The sequence below is a fragment of the Larimichthys crocea genome, chromosome XVII (genome assembly GCF_000972845.2).
Source record: "Larimichthys crocea isolate SSNF chromosome XVII, L_crocea_2.0, whole genome shotgun sequence".
NCBI lineage: Eukaryota > Metazoa > Chordata > Actinopteri > Sciaenidae > Larimichthys > Larimichthys crocea.
The window spans coordinates 19483924-19504396 of record NC_040027.1 but is presented as its reverse complement, the minus strand read 5'-3'; the positions used below and the strand labels follow the sequence as shown (position 1 = coordinate 19504396).

Genomic DNA, 20473 nt, shown 5'->3' with positions numbered 1-20473 from the left:
CGTGTTTTGATTGGCCACTTGTTGGTCACGTGACGGCACGTCCGCTCTATGACTGTTGCTGTTTGGCAGCCATGACAACGAGTTTTGAAAGTTGGATGAATGGCTGCGCCGAGGACGAACTTCTCCACCTCTAAAGCGCCTCAAAAGTCCCTGAAATGTACCGTGTACTTGGACATTCAGACAGTAAGTGTGTGCTAATGCTGCTCAAACCGACCGTGTTACCGTAGCTTCGTTAACGTGAAGCTCGCTCACATCCTCTTTTCAAATCTTTAACGCTCCCAGCTAACAGCTGTAACCTGACATGTACGTTTAAAGTCAGGCTGCTGTTGTTGCTGAATCATCCTGAGCATTGTGAACAATGTGTAGCAGGTTGTAACTTAATAACTTACTTTACCAGTGTGTTTCAGTTTCATATGTTTATATAAACCGTTAGAGTACATCCACATAGCTAGCTCTATAAACTTATTTAACTAGTGTGTCTTTTTGTTGTTTGTTGTAGCTTCATATTTTGTTTTCTGCAGTTCACAGACACATTAGACTGACATGTTTTCTATTTTCTTTCTTCTTACTTTAATTATTAACTAACAGAGATGTCCTTAAACACTGTGAGGCGAGAAAAGGCTCGGGTGTCTGTGAAGCTCAGTTCAATTACAGCCTTTCTGATTTTTAGATGATATAATGTGCAGTATCTGTGCATAAGCTGATTTCCATTTCGTATATCATGGTAATTCGACTTAATTAGTTTTGCAGGGCTTTTTGGAAATAAATCACAAACTTTTTATCCCATTCGATGGCATTAAAACAGTCTGCACACCTGTATAGCTGAAGGAAAGGCTTTTTTGTTTTTGTCATAACATGGAAAGAAATCTTCCAATAAATGACACATATAAAAACAGCAGCATGCCTGACCTGTTTGTTATTACTCTGACTGTGTGCAGGTCACATGTCCAGGAGCGCTCCTGTCGAAAAAGAACGACGTCTACCTCAGTGTGTGCATCATGGGCCAGTACAGAAAGACTCCCTTTGTGCCACCCGTGTTTCCTTTACTCTTACACCACAAAATGGTCTTTGTAAAGGTGAGAATGATAGCTACAGGATACAGGAATAGTAGCTGCCTCGATTACTTGGCCACAAGATGTAGAAATGCTTTATGTGTGTCTGCTATTTTTCTCAATCTCAAAAAGGGATGTAAATCATACGGTATGTCTTCAAATAACATGTTGTTTCCTGCTAATATCCATTTTATTTTTGTCTACACTAATGATCAATGACCCTAGCAAATCTCCACCCTGAACATCGCTGCCCCAACTCCTTCATTTCCCTCGGGAGAGTGCCAGACTTCGATACCGTGCTGTCTGTCTCACCTTGTTATAAGTATTGATTTGCTTTGTCTGTACTCTGTCTGTTTTACCAGACTTTCACCGGCATTGTTGACCCTGCTGATGTAGCTGACCTCCTCGAAGGTAAATGGCCGTCTGGGATTTGCTTCCTCATCTTTTAGTCCTGAATCCTCTGCTATGCAAGCTTATAGGCTATTAGCTGTGATACTGATCATTAGCTCAGAGTCTATTTGTCCTTTCCTTCCTCTTAGCTGACACAACATCTTTTGAGCTGATTCAGTTGGTGCCTCCAGGTATGCCATATGTGCATGTGAAGTCCCCACTGTATCTAGTCATTACAGTACAAAAATAGGATTGTGCGTATGTTTGAGCTCCTGACTGACTGTTTGTGAATGCTTTTTTTTATAGAGGGTGAGATCCTTGCCACAATGAAGGAAAGCAGCAGAGATTTCCTGTATCCTGGTCCCAGACTGAGCACCAGAGAGGGAGCTGCAGAGAGAGAGATACTGTTGAAGAGATCCTCTTCCTTTCCTGTAGGCTGTTTCCCATCTTTCCTTTTAATTATTTCTTAATCCTCTTTCCAACACCTGCGCCTGTTATCATCAAATTTATAAGAATTATACTAAAGGATGCTCTAGAGCCAACTTAGAAGTAAAAAAAGTTGTTTGCTTACATTTATTAAGCGACTTACTCGAACTCACAGCAAAGTGTAAAAGTAACTCTCAGGGGATCACATGATTGATCACATGTATGACCAGAGAAGGAATGGTCGAACAATGAAATGGATTAAATGAATTGAATGAGAAGAGAAATTGTAGAAAGTGGAAATTACCACACTGACAAGTGTTGACAAGAAAGATGCATGGAAACTGATTGCAAACAAAATCAAAGCCAGATTTATTCTGGTTGTTTGCACCTCTAATGAATGCAAACAAGACCTCTGGAGCTCTCTTAAATTTAATAATATTTTTAAGTCATAAGAAATTTAATAAGTAACTTTTGAAGTAAAGGATTTTCTCTTTTTTACTTTTGTGTAAATCCAAAAATTAACTTCTAGCAGTTTAAATGTGATATGAGAATGATATATGTGAGACCTTAAAGGCAATTTCTAGATTTATTTCCAAATACACAAAATATGTTGGAAAATACTTGCTGAAAACACGTGAAAAGACCAGTTTCTTCTTTGAACACATAGAACACATATTTATTCTTACTTTACACAGTTTAAATGTTGTTCACATGTCACAGCAACCCCACAATGTTCTCGCCATGTGGTGCAGCTGGATTGGCACCATTATTACACATGTCATTTATAGACTGTAGAAGATTGTTGGTTTCTCTAAGTGTGTCTTCTCTTAATCTCTACGAGCACATGACAGGCAGGTACACTACCAAGATAACCAATTCAAATGTGCTGTCTTGCCTGAAAAAGTGAAGTAATTTCTTCAGGAAAGATTTTTTCTTATGGAGCTGTCGACTGCCGTTGCCATACAGATAAACGCTAAACAGAGAACGTCTTCTCTTTCTGTAATTTTTGCTTTCCCCTCCTCCTTCTCCTCCTCTTATATGATCAGTTTCTCTCCATACCTCTTCCTCTTTTCATTCCTTCATCTCTCTGTGACTGTTTTTCTACCCTCCGATTCTCCTCCGAGCCACTAACTGGCATATTGAAATGTCTTTAAACACCATTCCCCTCACCGTGGCTTTTATGTGTTTGTGTTTGAGGCCTACGTAGCAATTTAGATGTCTCTCTCCAAATGCCATATTATTTAAACATCACTGGAGCCTTTTTCTTTTCTGCAATTTGTTTTTCTCAAGCCAGGCGTAGATTGAAGATTTGTGGTTGTAAATTGGTGTTCCAAGCAGTGCTGTTATCTGTCCTTTTGTCTTCATCTCCCTGTTAAAGGTGTTGTGTTTGTTCCTATTGTCCCTGTCCCTCTAGGGAATCTCCCCCAAAGTGAAGTTTGGCACAGCATCAGTCATCGAAGAGGTTGATGGAAGAGACAGCTGGCTTACCTCTCCTGTAAGTGTTTCCTTTTTATTACAGCTCACAGGTCTGCGCATACCTACACACCCTCTCCAGTTTTTCACATTTGTGGTACCTTTTCCCGCTTTTGATTTATCTGTTTTATGCCTGCTGTTGATCTGTAAAGCACTTTGGAAGGAGCTTGTTCTCTATACATACATTTTGTTGTCTGTTTGAACAGCTTTTAAACTGCTCAAATCCATCAAAGTGCCACTTATAAGTCAAGTAATCGTGTGTTTATCAGCCTGAGTGTTTGAAATGCCTGGAATCACAGCAACATACTCAGCAGCCCTGTGGAAGTTTACTGCTGTAGTGTTGACCTAAACTACAGTGAACATCCACCCATCCATCCATCCATCCATCCATCTATCCATCCATCCATCCCAGTCTCTCAAGGGTATCTGTTCTCTCCTTGTCAATGTAATTACGAGGAGGCAGATCTGCGATGCCGATAGTAAGGCTTCTTTCACATCTCCCACTAACTGGGAGTTTACACAATTTTGATCACAGATCCAGTCAGTCCTTTTTTTTCATCATCTCTGTCCAAGATGAGGGTCATCTATGTCACTGTCACTGTGTCCTTTTTAAAAGGTAACTGTGCTCAACACCTGCATAAAATCACATTTTACTTTTTAAAGAATCTGATTCTTTTCTCTCTGTCTCTTCTTTCCGTAATTGTTTTTCCATTTCCACGAAAATCATTCTCTGGTGACAGCCTCGCACTTATGTGGATTTTCTGTTTTTTCTGACTGTTGGACAATAAATCAGTGTCATAACATCACTGTGGGCATATTTCACATTTAAAGATGAATTGAACTGGCGGATTAATTGATATTAAAGCTAATCCTTGCATGCAGTCATACTTAAATTTAACAACTTCTTCTTGGTTTTATGTGTATCGTATGTGAAATCTGTGCAAAGATAATCTCAGCAGATGGATACTGGGAGGGTACAATAATGCTCCAATTCTAGACTGGAAAAGACTGTTACTTAAAAAAACAGTGAGAATGAAAATCTTTCACAAACAATCCTGTTTGTAACATATGATCCATCACACAGCGGTTGGCATGTTGTGCCAGAAACACGACCATGCATTTCCCAGGTGCAGTAACCTAAGCTAAGCTATTTGTTTAAATGGGATGTCATTGACAGCGAAGCAGATTGTCAGAGTGTTCTCCTGGTCCCTCAGGGGGATGTCTGGATCAGAGCACCGCTGTGGCTGTCAGACAGTAGAATTTCTCCATTTTCTCCGTCCTAATGGCTCCTCAGCATAGGCATTTCCCTGACTGCCTGCCCGCCCAGCTGACAATCCATGTCCTGTTTTAATAGAGATTTAGAGTGATATCAACTTCCACAAAACCTCTCGAACAGGAGTGGTGAATATACACTCAGATTTTAGCAATGTCTTCTTCTGTCTTTTTCTTTCTGCAGATTTTCCGGTTTTCTTATCTTTTGCAATACCACCACTTTGGGCTCGACTGATATCTTAACAATTGTTGGATAGATTATCATGAAATTTTATAGATGCATTCAGGATCCCCAGAGGATGAGTCCTGTGGACCTTGGTTATCCAATGAGTTTTCCATTAGGGTCAACAGCTGGTCAGATTTTTTCATTCCAAGTATCTACTGGATGAATTGGTACAATATCTTGACATTCATGGTGCCTAGACGATGCATCTTGATGACTCTGATGATCCTCTGACTTTTCCTCTTGCACCACTTTGAGGTTGACATTTGTGGGTTGTTGTTGTTTTTTTTTATGTGAACGACTATTAGATGGATTGCCACAAAATGTGTTGCAGGCTTTCATGTCTGGATGAATTACTATCACTCTCAGGCTTTTAATATAGCACCATCTTCTTGCCAATATTTTTGTCCAATTTCCTGCAGAACAGATGACAATCCCATCAGCATCAGCTGAACTTTCTGCTTAGTACAATTAGTAAGTGTTACCAGGCTAAAATGTGAAATTAAAATGGTGATCACGGTAAGGATTATACGGCTTAGCATCAGAATGTTGGCATTGTCAATGTGAGCATGTCATGGATGTGGATAGTATGCTGACGTTTAGCTCAAAAAACTGTGCTGCAGCCTCACTCATAGACGTTTAGTCTTGTTATTTATTCACATACCCAGCCTCTACACCACACGATACAAACAAGCAGCTAATCACATCAGACAAGCCTTCACCACTCAGTTGGTGACAGGAAAACTTACTGACTCTCTTCTGTCTGTTTTCCACTGGAACAACAGACAGACAACAGAAGAGAGTCAGTCAAGAGCTGAAGGAAGTTGGAGATGTTGGTAGATGTGTAGGTGGGAAAGCATGCTTTGGTTAATTCCATTAATTTAGACCCATCTCAAATGACAAGCTGGATGAGGATTTATTCATCATTTAGTTTCTCTTAAAAATAGTTTTCATGTTGTGTGATTTCCCTTATTAGCATTTAAATTATCTTTTGTTTTACAGCCAGGTAATGCCTCTTTATCATATTAGACTGGAGATGGCCATCAAATGCAATTAACATTTTATCTTAACGTATTTATCCCCGGTTGGCATTACCCGCAGGAAGTGGGATATTGCATCTGAGAATGATGTTAGTGGCCATTAGAGTTATTGAAGTAATTCTGCAGAGGTTGTCTCCATGGCAGTGCTGACTGCGAGAGCCGTTGTTGTTGTAACACTTAAGCTGAATGATTTAGCTAATGGTTTAATGGTTTTGTCCAGGGAGAGCAAGTCTGTGCCGTGAGTGAGAGCAGCTGCCTTAATGGCTAAAATGGCTGACGCTTGTGTAAAGGAGCAACGTTGTGGTCTGCAGAGAAATCTAAACTGCTGAGGCAAATGTTATGCGTCACCTCAAAAAGGAGACCTGTGAGAGTAGCTTGACATACTAGAACAACATATCAACATTTTTCTCTCTCTCTTTCCCCTTCTCGCTCTCTCATATTCTGTCTCTGCACCCCCAGATTTGCTGCCTTTCTCCAGTGACGCCATCTCTAACCCCATCGAGACAGAGTTCAGCAAAAAAGTCTTCGCCATCCAATGAGCATTTTTCCAAAATAGATGATGCAAACTGTGTCCCTTCAAAAGGTGGGAAGAAAAAGCTAAATGTTGAGGCAAGACTTACAAACTCAACATCTAGACGCTCCCCTTCTCCATCCAAATCTGGTCACAGTCCCCAGAAAAACAAGAAGAAAAGGACACATGCTTCTTCCAGAGTTTCTGTAGACTGCAGCTACCAGCAGCCCACCGTTTCTTCAAGGACACGAGCCTTGTCCCCTTACACCCACCGCAAGATGTGCCAGCTTTCAGAAGACACCCGGCAGAGGCTCAGCCATCTCCAGCTGGGGCCTCACTACTTCAGGAAGGAGACGGAGAGCCAACCGCCCTTCTTGGTTGGTAACATTAGAGATATTCATCCAAACTGAAGGCAGTTGATAAAAAGGTGATATGATGGTTTGCTTAATGCCAATAATACACGCGTTTAGTAGACAGGGGTTATAAAATTAATGGGATCCTAAAGTGATGTAGTTCAAACCTCAGTGGGAGCTTCCCAAAATGTAACATAATCCAGTGGGCAGATTAAGTGGACGGCATAATAAGAGAGCAGTGTTAATCTTTTTACCTGAGCCATTAATGGGTTTTGACGTCATGAAAATGTTCCACTATGTGCGCGTGTAATACGGCCTTTTATCCTCACTGAGGGGTTTGAGTGTGCTTTAATAGCGCACGTCCTGGATTTAGGCTGGTACACAGTTATTTATTAACGCTTTAATTATGGCCGTATCACTGCTATGAGAGATTTGCATATAAAAGGGAGTGATTTTCTGATCACACAGCCTTGGGGAATATACAGTTGATGGACAAGAACAACACAGCCTCTAGTTCGGCGCCCCTCCCTCCCTCTGCTCCCCATTGTGTTCCCGCTTCTTCATTTACATCAAATCTAATCCTGAGGTACGAATATCAAAATCCACCAGCATGCTGTTATTAAAGAAATGATTAGGTACAGGGCTGTTTGTTTTCGTCACACACATGAATCGAATTTACTAGAATACAACAGGCGTTTTATTAAAGAGAGGAGCATGTTTTTCCCCACTCTGGTTTTCCTGGGGGAATCTTCTGTCGACAATTAACCCTAGTAATTGAGAGTCAAGCTGCAATTAACAAATAGATACCTAATGAAGTAGCTTAGCCCCATGGTGAATGCATTATCAGTGCGTGTTCCCGAGCCTCAACTCCATGTTTGTTGTTTAGAGGCAAGCACATTTCTACAGAACACACAAACTCTTTTCTTTGAAATAGGTGTTTATTCTGTGAGAACAAAAAAATCTTTGTTTTCTTTGTGATTTGTTGTTATGTTCTTGGTGAAATGATTTGGAGTTAGGATGACAGACAAGTGGAGTAACAGACAGACAGAAAGTTTTAATGGCAGCTTTGCCTTCATCCTGCACAAATTAAAGAAATGAAAAGAAATGAGTGAGTGAATGTGATTAATGTATTCTGCAGACAAAACATTTGTCTGTTTTTGTTGTGGCATTTCTTATTTGAAGTTGGCAGATTATGTGACTGATTAATGTAACAGGATACTCTTTAAAGGGGAAGAAAAATGACAAAACAACCATGCTGTGCTTGTGAAATCATTCTTCTACAGCACTGTTAAGTTAACCGCATTGTTTCATGCCAGGTCTCTGGTTGCAGTAATGTCTCCGGGTTAGGAACTCCTTCCTCCTCCGTACAGAGTGGCAGCATGCTTCGGCACTCTGTCAGCTTCAAAGCTGATCACACAGGTAGACTCTCACATGTACTGTTACACACATAAAGCAATGCTACACTTACCGCATGAATAACTGCAATCTGTCTAATATATAAAGAATTTTTGTGTTGTCTTGTGAAAATGTGTCAATGTTCTTTTCTGGTTTGATGCCTTTGTTTACATCTTTATGATAGCACGGTGAAGTCTTGAATGTATAATGGACTGTATTTATATTTGAGTCGTTTGTTTGATGATATTAGTACTGACTTTGGCTTCTGACACTTTTTGTTGTCATAGTGTAATAACACTAAGTATACACAGATAGCGTATGGCTCTGTACACATCTGCCTTTCACTTTCACCCGCTTATGTTTAAGGAATAAATCGTATTACAAGAAGATATTGTGGATGATGACCAAAAGCTGACCTTTCCGTTTTAAATTCTTACCTTGTCTTTTTTGTTGTAGATTCTTCTCTTTTGGGGAGTTACAGACCAAGAACAGCGAGAGTAAGTTCTAACATTTCAAACCACCCAAGACTGGAGTTAAGTGTTCAGGTATTGTGTCGGTTGCTTTGTGGCCGTGATGCAGTGTCACCGAATGTACGCAGACTTGCAGAGTACACAGCTGGCTGTGTTTTAGACGTTGTGTTTTCTACTATTAAGTGATTCTACTATTTTCATTCAAACTAAATACTGTTGTTCTGCCCACTTTTACTGCAGATTTCCTTCATATTTCAAATATTTTAAACATGTAATGTCCATATCTCTTTAAAGCTAAACCACACAGGACTTTTTACTCATGCAGACGAAATATATATATATATTCTCAGAGAGGAAACATCCTGCCAAGTTTAAAGTTTATTCACTTTTTTATCCTATTAACTCGAACCCTGCCACTCTGTGACCTCTTACAGGTGAGGTCAGAGTCTGCAAGGGTCCAATCGTCTCCAGAGACACAGTCCAGACTTGAAACCCAGACCAAAAGCCCAGTGAGAGGTGCTGCATTAGCTCCGTCCACCCCGACCGTGTCAAACTCCAGAAGTCTTCTGAATCATAACTACTCCCTCAGAGAAAGGTAAAAATCTAATGCAGCCCTGCTGTCGATGTTATGTTATGACAAAATGGTATGAAGCAAGGAGCCGCGGTGATTAGCACGCTTGTTTATAACTTTGTGCTTTGGTGTATCTTCAGATGTACATCAGTAAAACTGTCAGGATCGCCTCAGAGACCAGAGTTTGTTTTTTCTGGCCACAAAACCAGCTGATTTTCATTACGCGCACGTAAAAGCAGGAGAAAACATACTGCTCTTTTTTGTGGTGTTTGCCCTGAATTTATCCTGATCCATCTGTGCAAATCATTGGTGTTTGCTCAAAAGATCTTAAAAGCAGAACAAGCCCCTGTACGAGTTTTCAGTTACAGTGTACTGCAAATATATGACATCCCATGAGATGTTAGTCATATACTGCCACTGCGTTGTGTGTATGTGTGTATGTATGTGCACAAGCTCATACACATCCAATCTTTAATTTTGATCACACTCGACAGGCAGGATGAATTCCCCTCCACCTTTTAAATTACAGAAGCTGATGTCTTGTCATGTTTGTTCATTACTGAGGGAGAAGGCAGAGAGAAGGGAAAACAAAGAGGAAAATGGTATTGATTTGTGTTTCAGCTTGAGTCTGATGCATTTGACCCGATGCACGCTTTAATACATTCAGAGAGACCTTGTCATCGATCATGGCAGCTGTGAGTTAAACACACCGACGGGACCGATGCTCCGTTTTGTTTGTTTGTTTATTTCTGCTCTCCTTTTCCCTTCCGTCCTGCTCAGTCCATAAGTAAACATTACAATCAATAGACAATCTTAAACTGCAAAGTAAATTGTAGGAAATGAATGATACTTTTCTCTCAATTGAAAACACGACAGGAGCTGCAGGGTGGGAGATTAGAGCGGGCCTTTGTAGATTCCCTCCGACAGGGAGAGGGGCACGTCTTACCACCAATCTTTGATCTATAAAGAAAATGACAGATGCCAGTGGCGACGTTTGCTCCCTAAGCCCCGAAGTCTCAGTCTATTCATGTCTCTAGATGATTTTGTCCTTGATGACTTTTTGAAGCAGGTAGCAAGTTTATCTGATTACAGATGAAAAGCGTCCATTCCCACACTGCGAACAAAACCAAGACACCAGCCAGTCAGTCAGTCATCACACCTCCACTCCCAGTAAATAGACGTGGATGAGAGGCAATACTGGAATTTATTACTGTCTCTCAGTACAAGCTTCTGTTTCATGACTGCCTGTGGCTACTTACTTGCAGACACATTTATATTGTACTGATGAAGCACATTTGTGCCTCCAGTCCAAATGCACGGTTGGTTCTGTCAATTGTGAAATTGCTTTTTTGGTTGTTGTTTTTTTTTCACAGAGAAGCTTGAATGTAGAAAAAAAACAAAAACAAATGTTTAGATGGAGGAAACACTGACATTTATTTCAGAGTATTTTAAAAGTCTGTCGTTGAACACAGTGCACCTAAAGTGTGTGTCAAGTCAGTGTACTGGTAGTTTCAGCTTACATCAACTCTCACACCTAATGTTATGTTACAGCACAGACTAGTGGACAAAAGCGATACCTGTCAGAACATCTTGGAAGAAAAAAAAAAGCCAAACGTTCTCTGGTTTCAGCTCCTCCAATGTGCAGACTTGCTTGCTGTTTTATATCACCTTAATTTAATATCTTTGTTTCCTGGAGTGCTGATCACGCTTTATAATTAAAGTGAAGATGTCACCTTGGCTCTGAGGATACATGATAGATACATGATATTGTATATAGTCTAAACCTTTGTGATGTGAGCTCAGCAAAGTAATGTCAGTAACACTTTATCTGGATAATCTGCCTACAGATATTTTACAAAACATTCGTAACATTTCAAGTGTTTAACAAATTATCTGTGGATGAACACATCCTAACCAAGATATTTTTGTGCCTAACCAAACCTTAACCATGGTGTCTCTCGTCATCAGTTGTGGCAAATTCAACAAGAGGTTTTCTTCTTTACTTGAATAGTCCTGAAGAAATAAAATAATCTACTAATTCACCAGAAAAAAGAACAAAGAGGCAAGTTTGAAAAAGAGTTTAGATTGGGAATCACTGAATTAATTGATAATGAAAATATATTTAGTTGTAGGTCTAATATGATCACAATATTTTTTTCCTATCAATATAAATCTTTAGATGAGCCCAACCTGATGCAGGTATATCTGACTCAAACTCTGTTCATCTGCCGTTTTTTGGTGTTTTTTTTCCCCCCAGACTACGGACCAGTGAGCCCAGTCCATCCTACTGGGAGCAGATCCACAGCCGAGTCCAGAGGATTCTGCGGACACACAAAACCAGCTTGGACCACCAAGATCTGACCTTTGGCCTTTAACTTACTGATGTGACCAAACAACTGCGGTGACAATACAAAGACTATTCACTGTTAAACCAGTCACTTTAATAATGCATCCTTACATTTCAAAGTCAAAACCAGATGCTTAGGAATGGATACGCGCACACAGAGCACCTTCTTAACCTCAGGATTTCATCATTCAGTGAGTCGAACCATCTCACACACACATCTTCATTTATCTCCCTTTGAAGTTTATTTAAATTTCCAATCATCTCGAGCACCTGCTGAGCCGTGTTTGTTGTCGTTACTCTTAGAAAAGGCAGGAAATTTACAGGGGTTACTTTCAAAAGCATCCTCCCACCCATCAGCTGGGCTCTGTTTAAAAAAAAAAACACACACACAAAAAAACAAACAGAGACCTCGTCTAATTTCTCTAAAGCTGTGCGGAAATTGCCTCGGGTAAAAAGAAGCATCATTGTGTGTGTGTGTATGGGAAGGAGACATGGTGGCTGTAAGCTGCAGCTGTTAAGGGCTCATCTCTCGCAACACAAAAGAGAGACAAGAAGGTAGCCAAGAGCCACCGTTGAGAGCCAGTGAAGAGATTTAAGAGAGAGAAGGAACAAAAGTAATCCTGAATGAAAGAGCAGGCGACACAATGAAACGTAGCCTCAACATGAATCAAGACGGTCAAGTAGATACATAGTGTGTGTCGTGTGTATGTGCTCATCAGAGGTTACCTGCTCTTTATAATGTGTGATAGTATTTCATACATCTATAGGAGGTGAATTACATCTTTTATCAAGGCTAATCAAATGAAATGCAGCCACTCTCTTCACCTATAGATGAATTTATTTAATATGTTTTGTGTTTCAGGGGGAGGGGATATGAGATACAGTGAATGATCACATCTTTTCTGCTTTTCTTCGATGCAGTAGGATCTAATGAAAGCTAAAACTAAATCCTGTGTTTGACCATGTGGCCATCTCCAGAGGGAGATGTCCGTCAGATTGCGATGCTCACTTGAAAAGGACGTTACAGTAAAAAATGTTTGTCTCACTAAAATTCATAGTCTACCAAACAGGTGTATCCATTAACTTCTGACAGCTTATAAATGTGTTTTTCATTGAATCTTGAACAGACAGTGAAATATGTCTGGGGATTGCACGCTGCATGTTCTTCTCTTCACAGCGGGGAATAGTTTTAATAATCTTGCTCCCTGCATCTGCTTCATCTTTCTTACCAGGAACTACAGTTCATTTTAATTTAAAAAAACATATCCAAAGCTGTTACAGTCTATATACATACCTATTGTATTACAAATGAAACAGTATTAAAATGTTAATATTAGCAGTAATCAAATGAAAATGATGGAAAATTCCTTAATGGTTTATCGGCGCGCGTGTGTGTGTGTGTGCGTGCGTGCGTGTGTGTGTTTTCAGTATTTAACGACTACTTGCATACAATAAAAAACATTCACTTAACACTAGTTGTCATAAGCAACAGTAAAATGATGGTGATGTTTCATCCTGCAGGAAAAGCCACATTTTCAGACTGTGATGAGTTCATGAACTTCACAAAATGGTGCCAGTCAAAGAAATATTTTACTTTTTTTTTTGAATAACTATGATTGCTCTGCAACAAACAGTTTGGAAAGTACAGATCCATGTGATTAAAAATTATTTGTTTCTGTTGTAAATCTATGTATGTATACATTTTCTGCTAAATGTACAAAGTAATGACTTTGACTTGAATCATTTTTAATACAATAAACTTCAAGTAAAGACACATCCTCTATCCATCTTTAGAGATGATCTTGAATGAGCAGGATTCAATAAAGTCTCTATGATTTGCTGTTGAAGACGGAGTTTATATCAGCATCTATAAAAAGCCACTCAGAGTCAGTGTTCATCACATCATCTTCAGATTTACTTCTTATGGAATTTATGCTTCTTCTTGTTCTTCCTGCCGGCTCCTTGTGCCGCTTTCTCCGTCACAATGTGCTGGTACTTCTTTTTGTTGTTTCTAGTAAGAGAAGAGGGAGGATTCATTTAAAATGTTTCATATATGCATATAGATTTTTCACAAGTGCAAAACTCCATTGTACAAAGCATTACACCGTCCTTTCTCTTAAATGAACCACATCAAAAATACATGGCCAAAGCATATTTCATGTTTGTTTTGTTCCTTTTCTTAAACACAACGCTATACAAGGTTGGCTAAAGCCCCAATGGTGGTGTTGAAAAGTATTCCGTTACCCATCAGATACTGTAACATGAGAAACTTCAACTGTACTACCTCAGCCAAACTGGTTGGTATGGTTTCATACTGTATTTTGATAGCGGCTATAATAATTTAAAAAACACATGACCCTAAATCTGTCTAAATATTAGGGGTGTAACTGTTCTGAAACAGAGACTGTGATACAAACATTCACGGTCTCTGTTGTTACACCAACTGTGTTTTGTGGAAAGTTTTGGCCGTGCACCACTTGTTTATCAGCTGATGGTAAAGCTGCAGTGTCGCTGAGTGTTTTCCTGTTTAGTTATAGAGGAAATGGATGCGAGATTAGTGTCAAACTGTGTGCAAACATTGTTCAACAAGTTTGCTTCATCTCTGAAAACATGATGGAAGACAAAAACCGAGTGTAAGTGTTCAGGCATCCCATCACTGCAGATTCAGCCCAAAGTAATTACTAATGACTCAGGAGTGTTCAGCTGCTCTGATCATATGTGCAAATCTGGTAAATGTAGTTATTCTCCAGCCTGAGGCACACATCAAAGTACTTGAGCTCTGGAACAACATGCCTTCATGTGGATCTGTTGTGCAGTTCTGTAAACTAATTATTTATTAGTTATTGATGGAGAACTACTGACATTTGTGTCTGAAGAACTTCTTTTTTTTTTACCTTACTTATATACTTTTAATTACCAAGGTGTTTATGTGGACCAGATGCGTGATGCTCTTTTATCTACTCCAATAGTTTTATGCACTCAAACATCAATGTACCTGCATCAATCTAAAATGTTACATCCATCTGTGCAAATATAAAACTGCTGCTCTTGGTAAACAGTCTGTGGGAGTGGATTTTCTCTTTGTGGACCCAGAAACACGGCCTGAGTTGTGACATAATGACGCCACATCCAGTGTCATCCAATTTCCACTTACTGCCTGAACTCGGCGTCAGCCAGCAGCTCCTCCACCATGGTTCTCTTCCTCTCCTTCTTGGGAATACGGGAATGATAGAAGTCGACTGGGTTGTCCACCACTGTACCAATCTGTATCACACACACAGAAAATGCAGTACAATGTGTTGCGTATTAAATTTGATACAGAAAAATTTCAGTTACTTATTCAAACTACAAACCCTTGTTTATTGACCTTGTCTTGTTATTAAAAGGGGGCATTTGAGGAACAGGTGAGTTTACTGACCTGAAAATATTTGGGAAAGCCATCTCTGTCGTTCTTCTTGTAGAACCTCTTGGGATCCATCGAGCCTCTCATCTTCAGGACTTGGAGGTCTCCTTTCAGCTCCTGAGTGAGCTCAGGGGCTTTCATATTAAACCAAGCATCTCCTGTTGATTTCTGCCTCTCCACCTAAGGAAAAAAACATGATTTCAGTTATTTTAAAAACATTGTAGAAGCCTTCAAAGCACAAAGACGGAATAAAAACTGTTTCAACACTGTATTTATGACTAGTACATGTTTGTTTTCTGTGATCTTAAGTAGACAGTGGTACTCCACAAGCCAGCATTCGTTTGTGAAACTTACTCTGCGTTTCAACTTTAAGGCTTGTTTGGATTCGCTGTATGGAGGCACGGCGTCCTTCTTTTCAAAGTCTGGTCCAATTATACTCTTCTTCATCACCTGAGGACAACAACAAAGCAAAAACTGAAACACTGCAAAGACCCAAAATCTAACATCTCACTACTCAGACATAAAAGGCCAATGCCAAAAAGAAACAGAAATCATGAATAACACCATCTCAGGTGTTATTGGATTTACTGGTCCTTGCATAACTATAAAGTTTGTTATTCATTCTGCATCACAGATCACTTTCAAAAGAGAAAAATCAATCACTTATTTACCTCATCTCGGATCTTCTTTTCCTTTAGTTTTTGCAGCGAACTGGAGACAGGTTTTGATTTGCTGCCATCAAAATTGATGTATAAACCCCCGAGCTCCTTCATTCTGATGCCAGGGTCAATACGGCTGGACATCTCTTTCCTGAAACAAATTGGCAAAGAGAAAAATCTTCAGGAAGAGAAGTCATGTCTCATTTCTCACCTCTGCACATAGTTAGAATGATAACAGATAATGAGTGGCTGTCCTTTTTCTGTGCTCAGTTCTTAAAGTCTGGTTTCATAAATCTTCAGTTCTTTTCCAAGAAAAAGACCAAAATCCATTGTTACTAATTAGAAACACAAATGAGCCACATTGTTGCTCCGTCTGGCTGAAACGTTCCTTCATTACAATCCACATTATAAATCCCACATACGTCGCTCTGCTCTGACAGCAACAAGTGTGTTAATCTGCAGCTGAAACCCACTGCGTGCACCATTTACTGTTGCCGAGTAACATTTGCTAAAAACTACATCCTTCGGCTGTAGGACAAATCTTTTTGTCATCACCGGAGGTTGCCAAGCAACCAGAGGACACCCCAGCAAGTCACTGTGATACGACGTGTTCATTAGCAGGCTGTTTGTTTGCTGTGCGTTTGGAGAGCAGTGCTAACAGTTTCTACCTGCTTTCAGTCTTTATGCTAAGCTAAAGTGTTTAGCTGCTGCAAGAAGGCCTAAAACATCTGTGGATGTGGATGTGTGTGTTCACCATCGTATACTTACAACAGCGGATTTCTACTCGAGAGGAGGATGCTTGTATCTTCATCATCATCATCATCCTCCTCCTCATCCACAAACTCCTCGTCTTGCTCCTCCTGTTCACCTCTCTCTTCCTTTGTGGCCTTCTTCTCCGCCTCCTCTGCTGGCTTCTCCTTGTAGTAATGTTCATCGGCCTCCTGTCCAGGCCGTGTGTCAATCATAAACAGTCCATCGACTGATGGGCCTGCTGCTTCAGACTTACTGGAATGACCTCCCGTCTCCTCTTCAGAGACTTCCTCTTCCTCTTCTTCCTCTTCTTCTTCAGCATAATCATCTTCATCATCACTACTGTCCAGCAGGCTGATTGTCTTTGCCTTCTGGACGATGACATCTTTAGGTTGCTGTACAGGCCCAGAATCCACCGTGATGTTGTGCTGCTGACTGGGTGTTACCTGAATGGACTGAACTTGGACCTCGCTGGAGTCGACCACCTGCTGAGCATCAACATTTGATGCGTCAACTTCCATTTTCTCCTCCTCAGCAGGCCGAGTTTCCACATCATCGTCCTTCTTCAAACCCCCGTCTCCCTGTGATGGGTGGGCCTCCTCATCAGGTACTTCCATAGCTTCGTCCTTCTCTTCGGTCTCTGTGGTTTCAGAAGGCCTCTCACATACTGTTACTGTAACTGATTGGCAAGGCTTTAACGGCTCTGATGACGGGACTGTTTCCTGCATCATTTCCATCTCTGTAGTGTCCTCGTCCTTATGTTCGTCACACGGCTCCTCCTGCTGGAAGCTGACAGTCACTGCAGGTTTACTAACAGCTTCTTCAGCACAAACAGGGCTGGGAGATGCACAGGAGTTTTCTTCTGAAATGACAATTACTCCCTTTTCCACGCCATCTGGCTCAGCATCCTTCTCTTTTTCTTCCAATACTTGGCTCTCGTCTTCCTCCAACAGTGTGCAGTCTGCGTCCTCAGCTATCACTGTACTTTCTAACCTAGAATCATTTAACGAAGTGTCCTCCTCAGCTGGCTCCACAGGTTTTTCTACAACTATTCTAAGATCCTTGACTAAGTGTCTCGAGGCCGCCGCACCTCGACTGCTGGTTCCTGAGCCTGTGCGGCTGCTGCAGGGAGTTCCTCTGCTGCGAGTAGAGCGGGGGCTTCCCATCGGGGAATGTATGTCAGTCAGGTCAGAGTCCGAGTCCACGGCTTTAGGACCTGTGGATTTGGTCTTACCCTGTCTGCTATTCATCATACTGTAAGTGGGCCCTGACTCAAACCCATCAGAGTCACAAGATGGGGGCTCACTGACATCTACAGTAGCTGTTGCTTTCCTTCTTGTTGCCCGTCTCCTTCGGCCCATTGGGGCGGGGGAGAGAGAGCTTTCCGAGGCGTCATCAAGGTGGATCGGGATGGGACCTGTTTGCTTTCTGGATCTAGTAGCTCTGCGGCTAGGGGACTTTGAAACTTCAGCTCCTGAGACGCTGGACGCGCAGCTGTCAGCATCTGAGTCCTCAGTTTGTTGTTTGGCAGATGATCTGGTACGAGCAGTTTTCCTCTGACTTCTGGTGACTCTCTGGGATTCGGACACCACAGAGCTGCAGGAATCAGACTCCAGCACCAAATTAATCTTGACATCTTCTGCCTCAACATGCAGTGGATCAGAGCTTTTAGGAATCACCTTCTTTCTTGTGCTTCGACGGCTACTCCGCCCAGCTCTGGATGCAGATACTGCAGAGGAGCATGACTCCACCTCTGATACCTCCTGATCTACCTGACTGGAGGTGGTGGGCTGTTTCTTCCTTCCTCTAGTGCGTGTCATTGGTGGTTCGTTGTCGGACACCACCGAGCAGCAGGACTCCGCCTCTGATATGTCCGCTTCGTGGACGGAGCCCACGGGCGTGCATGGCTGCTCTGGACTGTGAAGTCTGGAAGCTCTGGTGCATCTTCTCATTGAGGGAGGTGGGGATGCCGGGTAGCCTCCCTCACTTTTTTCAAGCTGGCTGCTGGTCTCCACCAGGGCATGCTGGGTTGGGCTCTCTGCTTGTTTGACCGTGCTCCTGGTTCTTCGACCGGTAGAGGGAGTGGCCTGTGTGGCAGAGATAAGACAGTTATTAGCTGGTTCGAAAGCAAGGTCCCCCATGAAAAGACCAAAATCATCAACAGACTTCCTGTCTGTGGCTCTGAGCCGCAGCTCATCACTTCTACAGAAAACATTAACAACATGGTAACAGATATGTAGCTTCACCCTTTTGGGGTGGAAGTAGCTCAGTCCATAGGGACTTAGGAACTGGAGGGTGGCCCGGCTCAAGTCCAGCATGGACCAAAACATGGAAGGTGGACTGGTGGCTGGAGAGGTGAAAGTTCACCTCCTGGGCCCCTGAGCAAGGCACCGAACACCCCCAACTGCTCGCAGGGCGCTGCTCTGGCTGGCTGCCCATCACTCCACATTTGCATGAGCCTATGAGCCTTTGTACTTGTACTGTGTGTGTTTTATTTATGCATGTAAATAAAAAACTGAGTGAATTTCCCCGCTGAGGGGACTGACAAAGTATCTCTTCTTTTTCTTCTTCTTAAAAAGTTTAAACCCCAGGACACTGGTTGTTTTACATGGTTTGTTTTGAAACGTTACATGTAATGTTTTTCTTGGGGACTATTTTCAGCGGGGGATTAATACACACTTGGTTCCCTAGAGACTAAAGGATTGATACTGTCAGTGTTCATGATAAATGAACAGTGAATGAAAAATGTCACCTGGTGCAGAGGTGTGACTGTAATTGAGCTTTTTAGCACAAGGGATTACACACTTAGTACAATATGCTCATTGTTGTTTTGTTGTTGTCTACATGTCATTTGTTTTAGTCTAACGGGCTGTAGAAAAGTGAAGTTACTTAAATATATTTCCTTCAAAGCCAGGCTGAAGTTTGGCAACACACACACAAACAAACAAACACACACAGTTGTAGTTCTGTGGTAGTTTTGAAGTGTATTTGTCCAAACACACACAGACAGTTTACAAACTGTGAGTCCATGTGTCCACGTGAGGACCACACCAAACAGCTCACACAGACACGTGACCTGCTTCATTCACCCTCGGATTAAATGCTTACGTCACCTCTGAACATTTACGCGTTCAGACAGCGTCTCTCCTCACACATACCTAGACCACATACCTGGACCACATACCTGGACTTCAGAGGACTGATCCGGGTTTGTTTTACTGGGAGAGTACACGCGCACTCCTCTCCTGGTGGCCACCATCTTGCACGCTGACTGCCTCTCTCTTCCGGTGTTGGGTAAACTCCTCCTCCTCCTCCTTCTTCTTCTTCTTCTTCGTTCAGGCTCTCTCTGCTGCATCACTGCCCTCCACTGGTGGACTAACCACATTTATTTTTGTATTAAATGTTTTTATTTTATTTATTATGCATTATATATTTATTCTTATCCACCATTTCTTTTTATAAAATAACAGCATCCCTTCTGCAGTCACACTGTGAAAGAAATGCAAAACATTTAGCACTTTAACTATCGTTTTACTTCCTGCAAATACAGCTATACTTTATAATTCAACACCTTTCTTTTCACTCTCGCCCTCCTCCTTCTTCCTCCTGCCTTGGGAAAGTTCCTCTATCCAACTCAGAGACCCAGTGGTCGTTTTAAAAGTGAGACTGAGGCACCCAGTCCCAGAAGTGGGTGAAGAACTTCAGGCTTTTGATGAAGCACGTGGTGCAAGAGAATCTGAATTTAAATGTATGTGGATTTAATTACTTCTGATTAAAGTGAACTGACTTATCTAAACTTAAATTAAACGAAATGTCGTTGTTGCTGCACCATGACTTATGCGAGGTGTCTGCACAGAGGGTGTGATCTGAGGGAGTAGTGTAAACCTCCGTGTTTACGGCCTTTGAGTGAAGCTATTTATATGTCTGTCGACAAGGACATGGACTTCAGTGTATATCCACACTGATCCACAAATAATTAACCAGTTTTCGTCTTTCCAGTTTAACTAACTCAAAGCCTGATGAGCTCAGTGTACCTCGTTGCTGTACTAAGTTGTTCTTCAGCTTATTTCACATATAAACTTTGCTCAGCTGCAAATACAAGAGTCAGGTGTACAGGTAGACATATAGAATACAGTGG

The 20473-nt window shown here is 41.4% G+C and overlaps 2 protein-coding genes across 4 annotated transcripts; one reads left to right on the top strand and one right to left on the bottom strand.

Moving 5' to 3' along the window:
• The first annotated feature begins 36 nt into the window (after window positions 1-36).
• On the top strand, window positions 37-13208 carry spata6 (spermatogenesis associated 6). 2 transcript variants are annotated; one of them, XM_010745277.3, is made up of 11 exons: window positions 37-183; window positions 939-1076; window positions 1415-1463; window positions 1592-1633; window positions 1749-1873; window positions 3283-3363; window positions 6336-6764; window positions 8057-8159; window positions 8592-8632; window positions 9040-9200; window positions 11434-13208. In XM_010745277.3, exons 1-11 carry the CDS (start codon window positions 100-102, stop codon window positions 11549-11551), a joined length of 1371 nt encoding a protein of 456 aa, XP_010743579.3. In that variant the 5' UTR covers window positions 37-99; the 3' UTR covers window positions 11552-13208. The 2 variants fall into 2 exon arrangements, with proteins under 2 accessions (XP_010743579.3, XP_027145801.1); XM_027290000.1 differs by lacking the exon at window positions 6336-6764.
• On the bottom strand, window positions 13095-19679 carry dnttip2 (deoxynucleotidyltransferase, terminal, interacting protein 2). Of its 2 annotated transcripts, none has more exons than XM_019262695.2 (7): window positions 19507-19679; window positions 16354-18422; window positions 15598-15736; window positions 15281-15376; window positions 14942-15106; window positions 14678-14787; window positions 13095-13534 (listed from the first exon to the last, which is right to left on the bottom strand). In XM_019262695.2, exons 2-7 carry the CDS (start codon window positions 18285-18287, stop codon window positions 13438-13440), a joined length of 2541 nt encoding a protein of 846 aa, XP_019118240.1. In that variant the 5' UTR covers window positions 18288-18422; window positions 19507-19679; the 3' UTR covers window positions 13095-13437. The 2 variants fall into 2 exon arrangements, with proteins under 2 accessions (XP_019118240.1, XP_010743573.2); XM_010745271.3 differs by having other exon boundaries at window positions 13118-13534; window positions 19520-19672.
• Window positions 19680-20473: the final 794 nt, after the last annotated feature.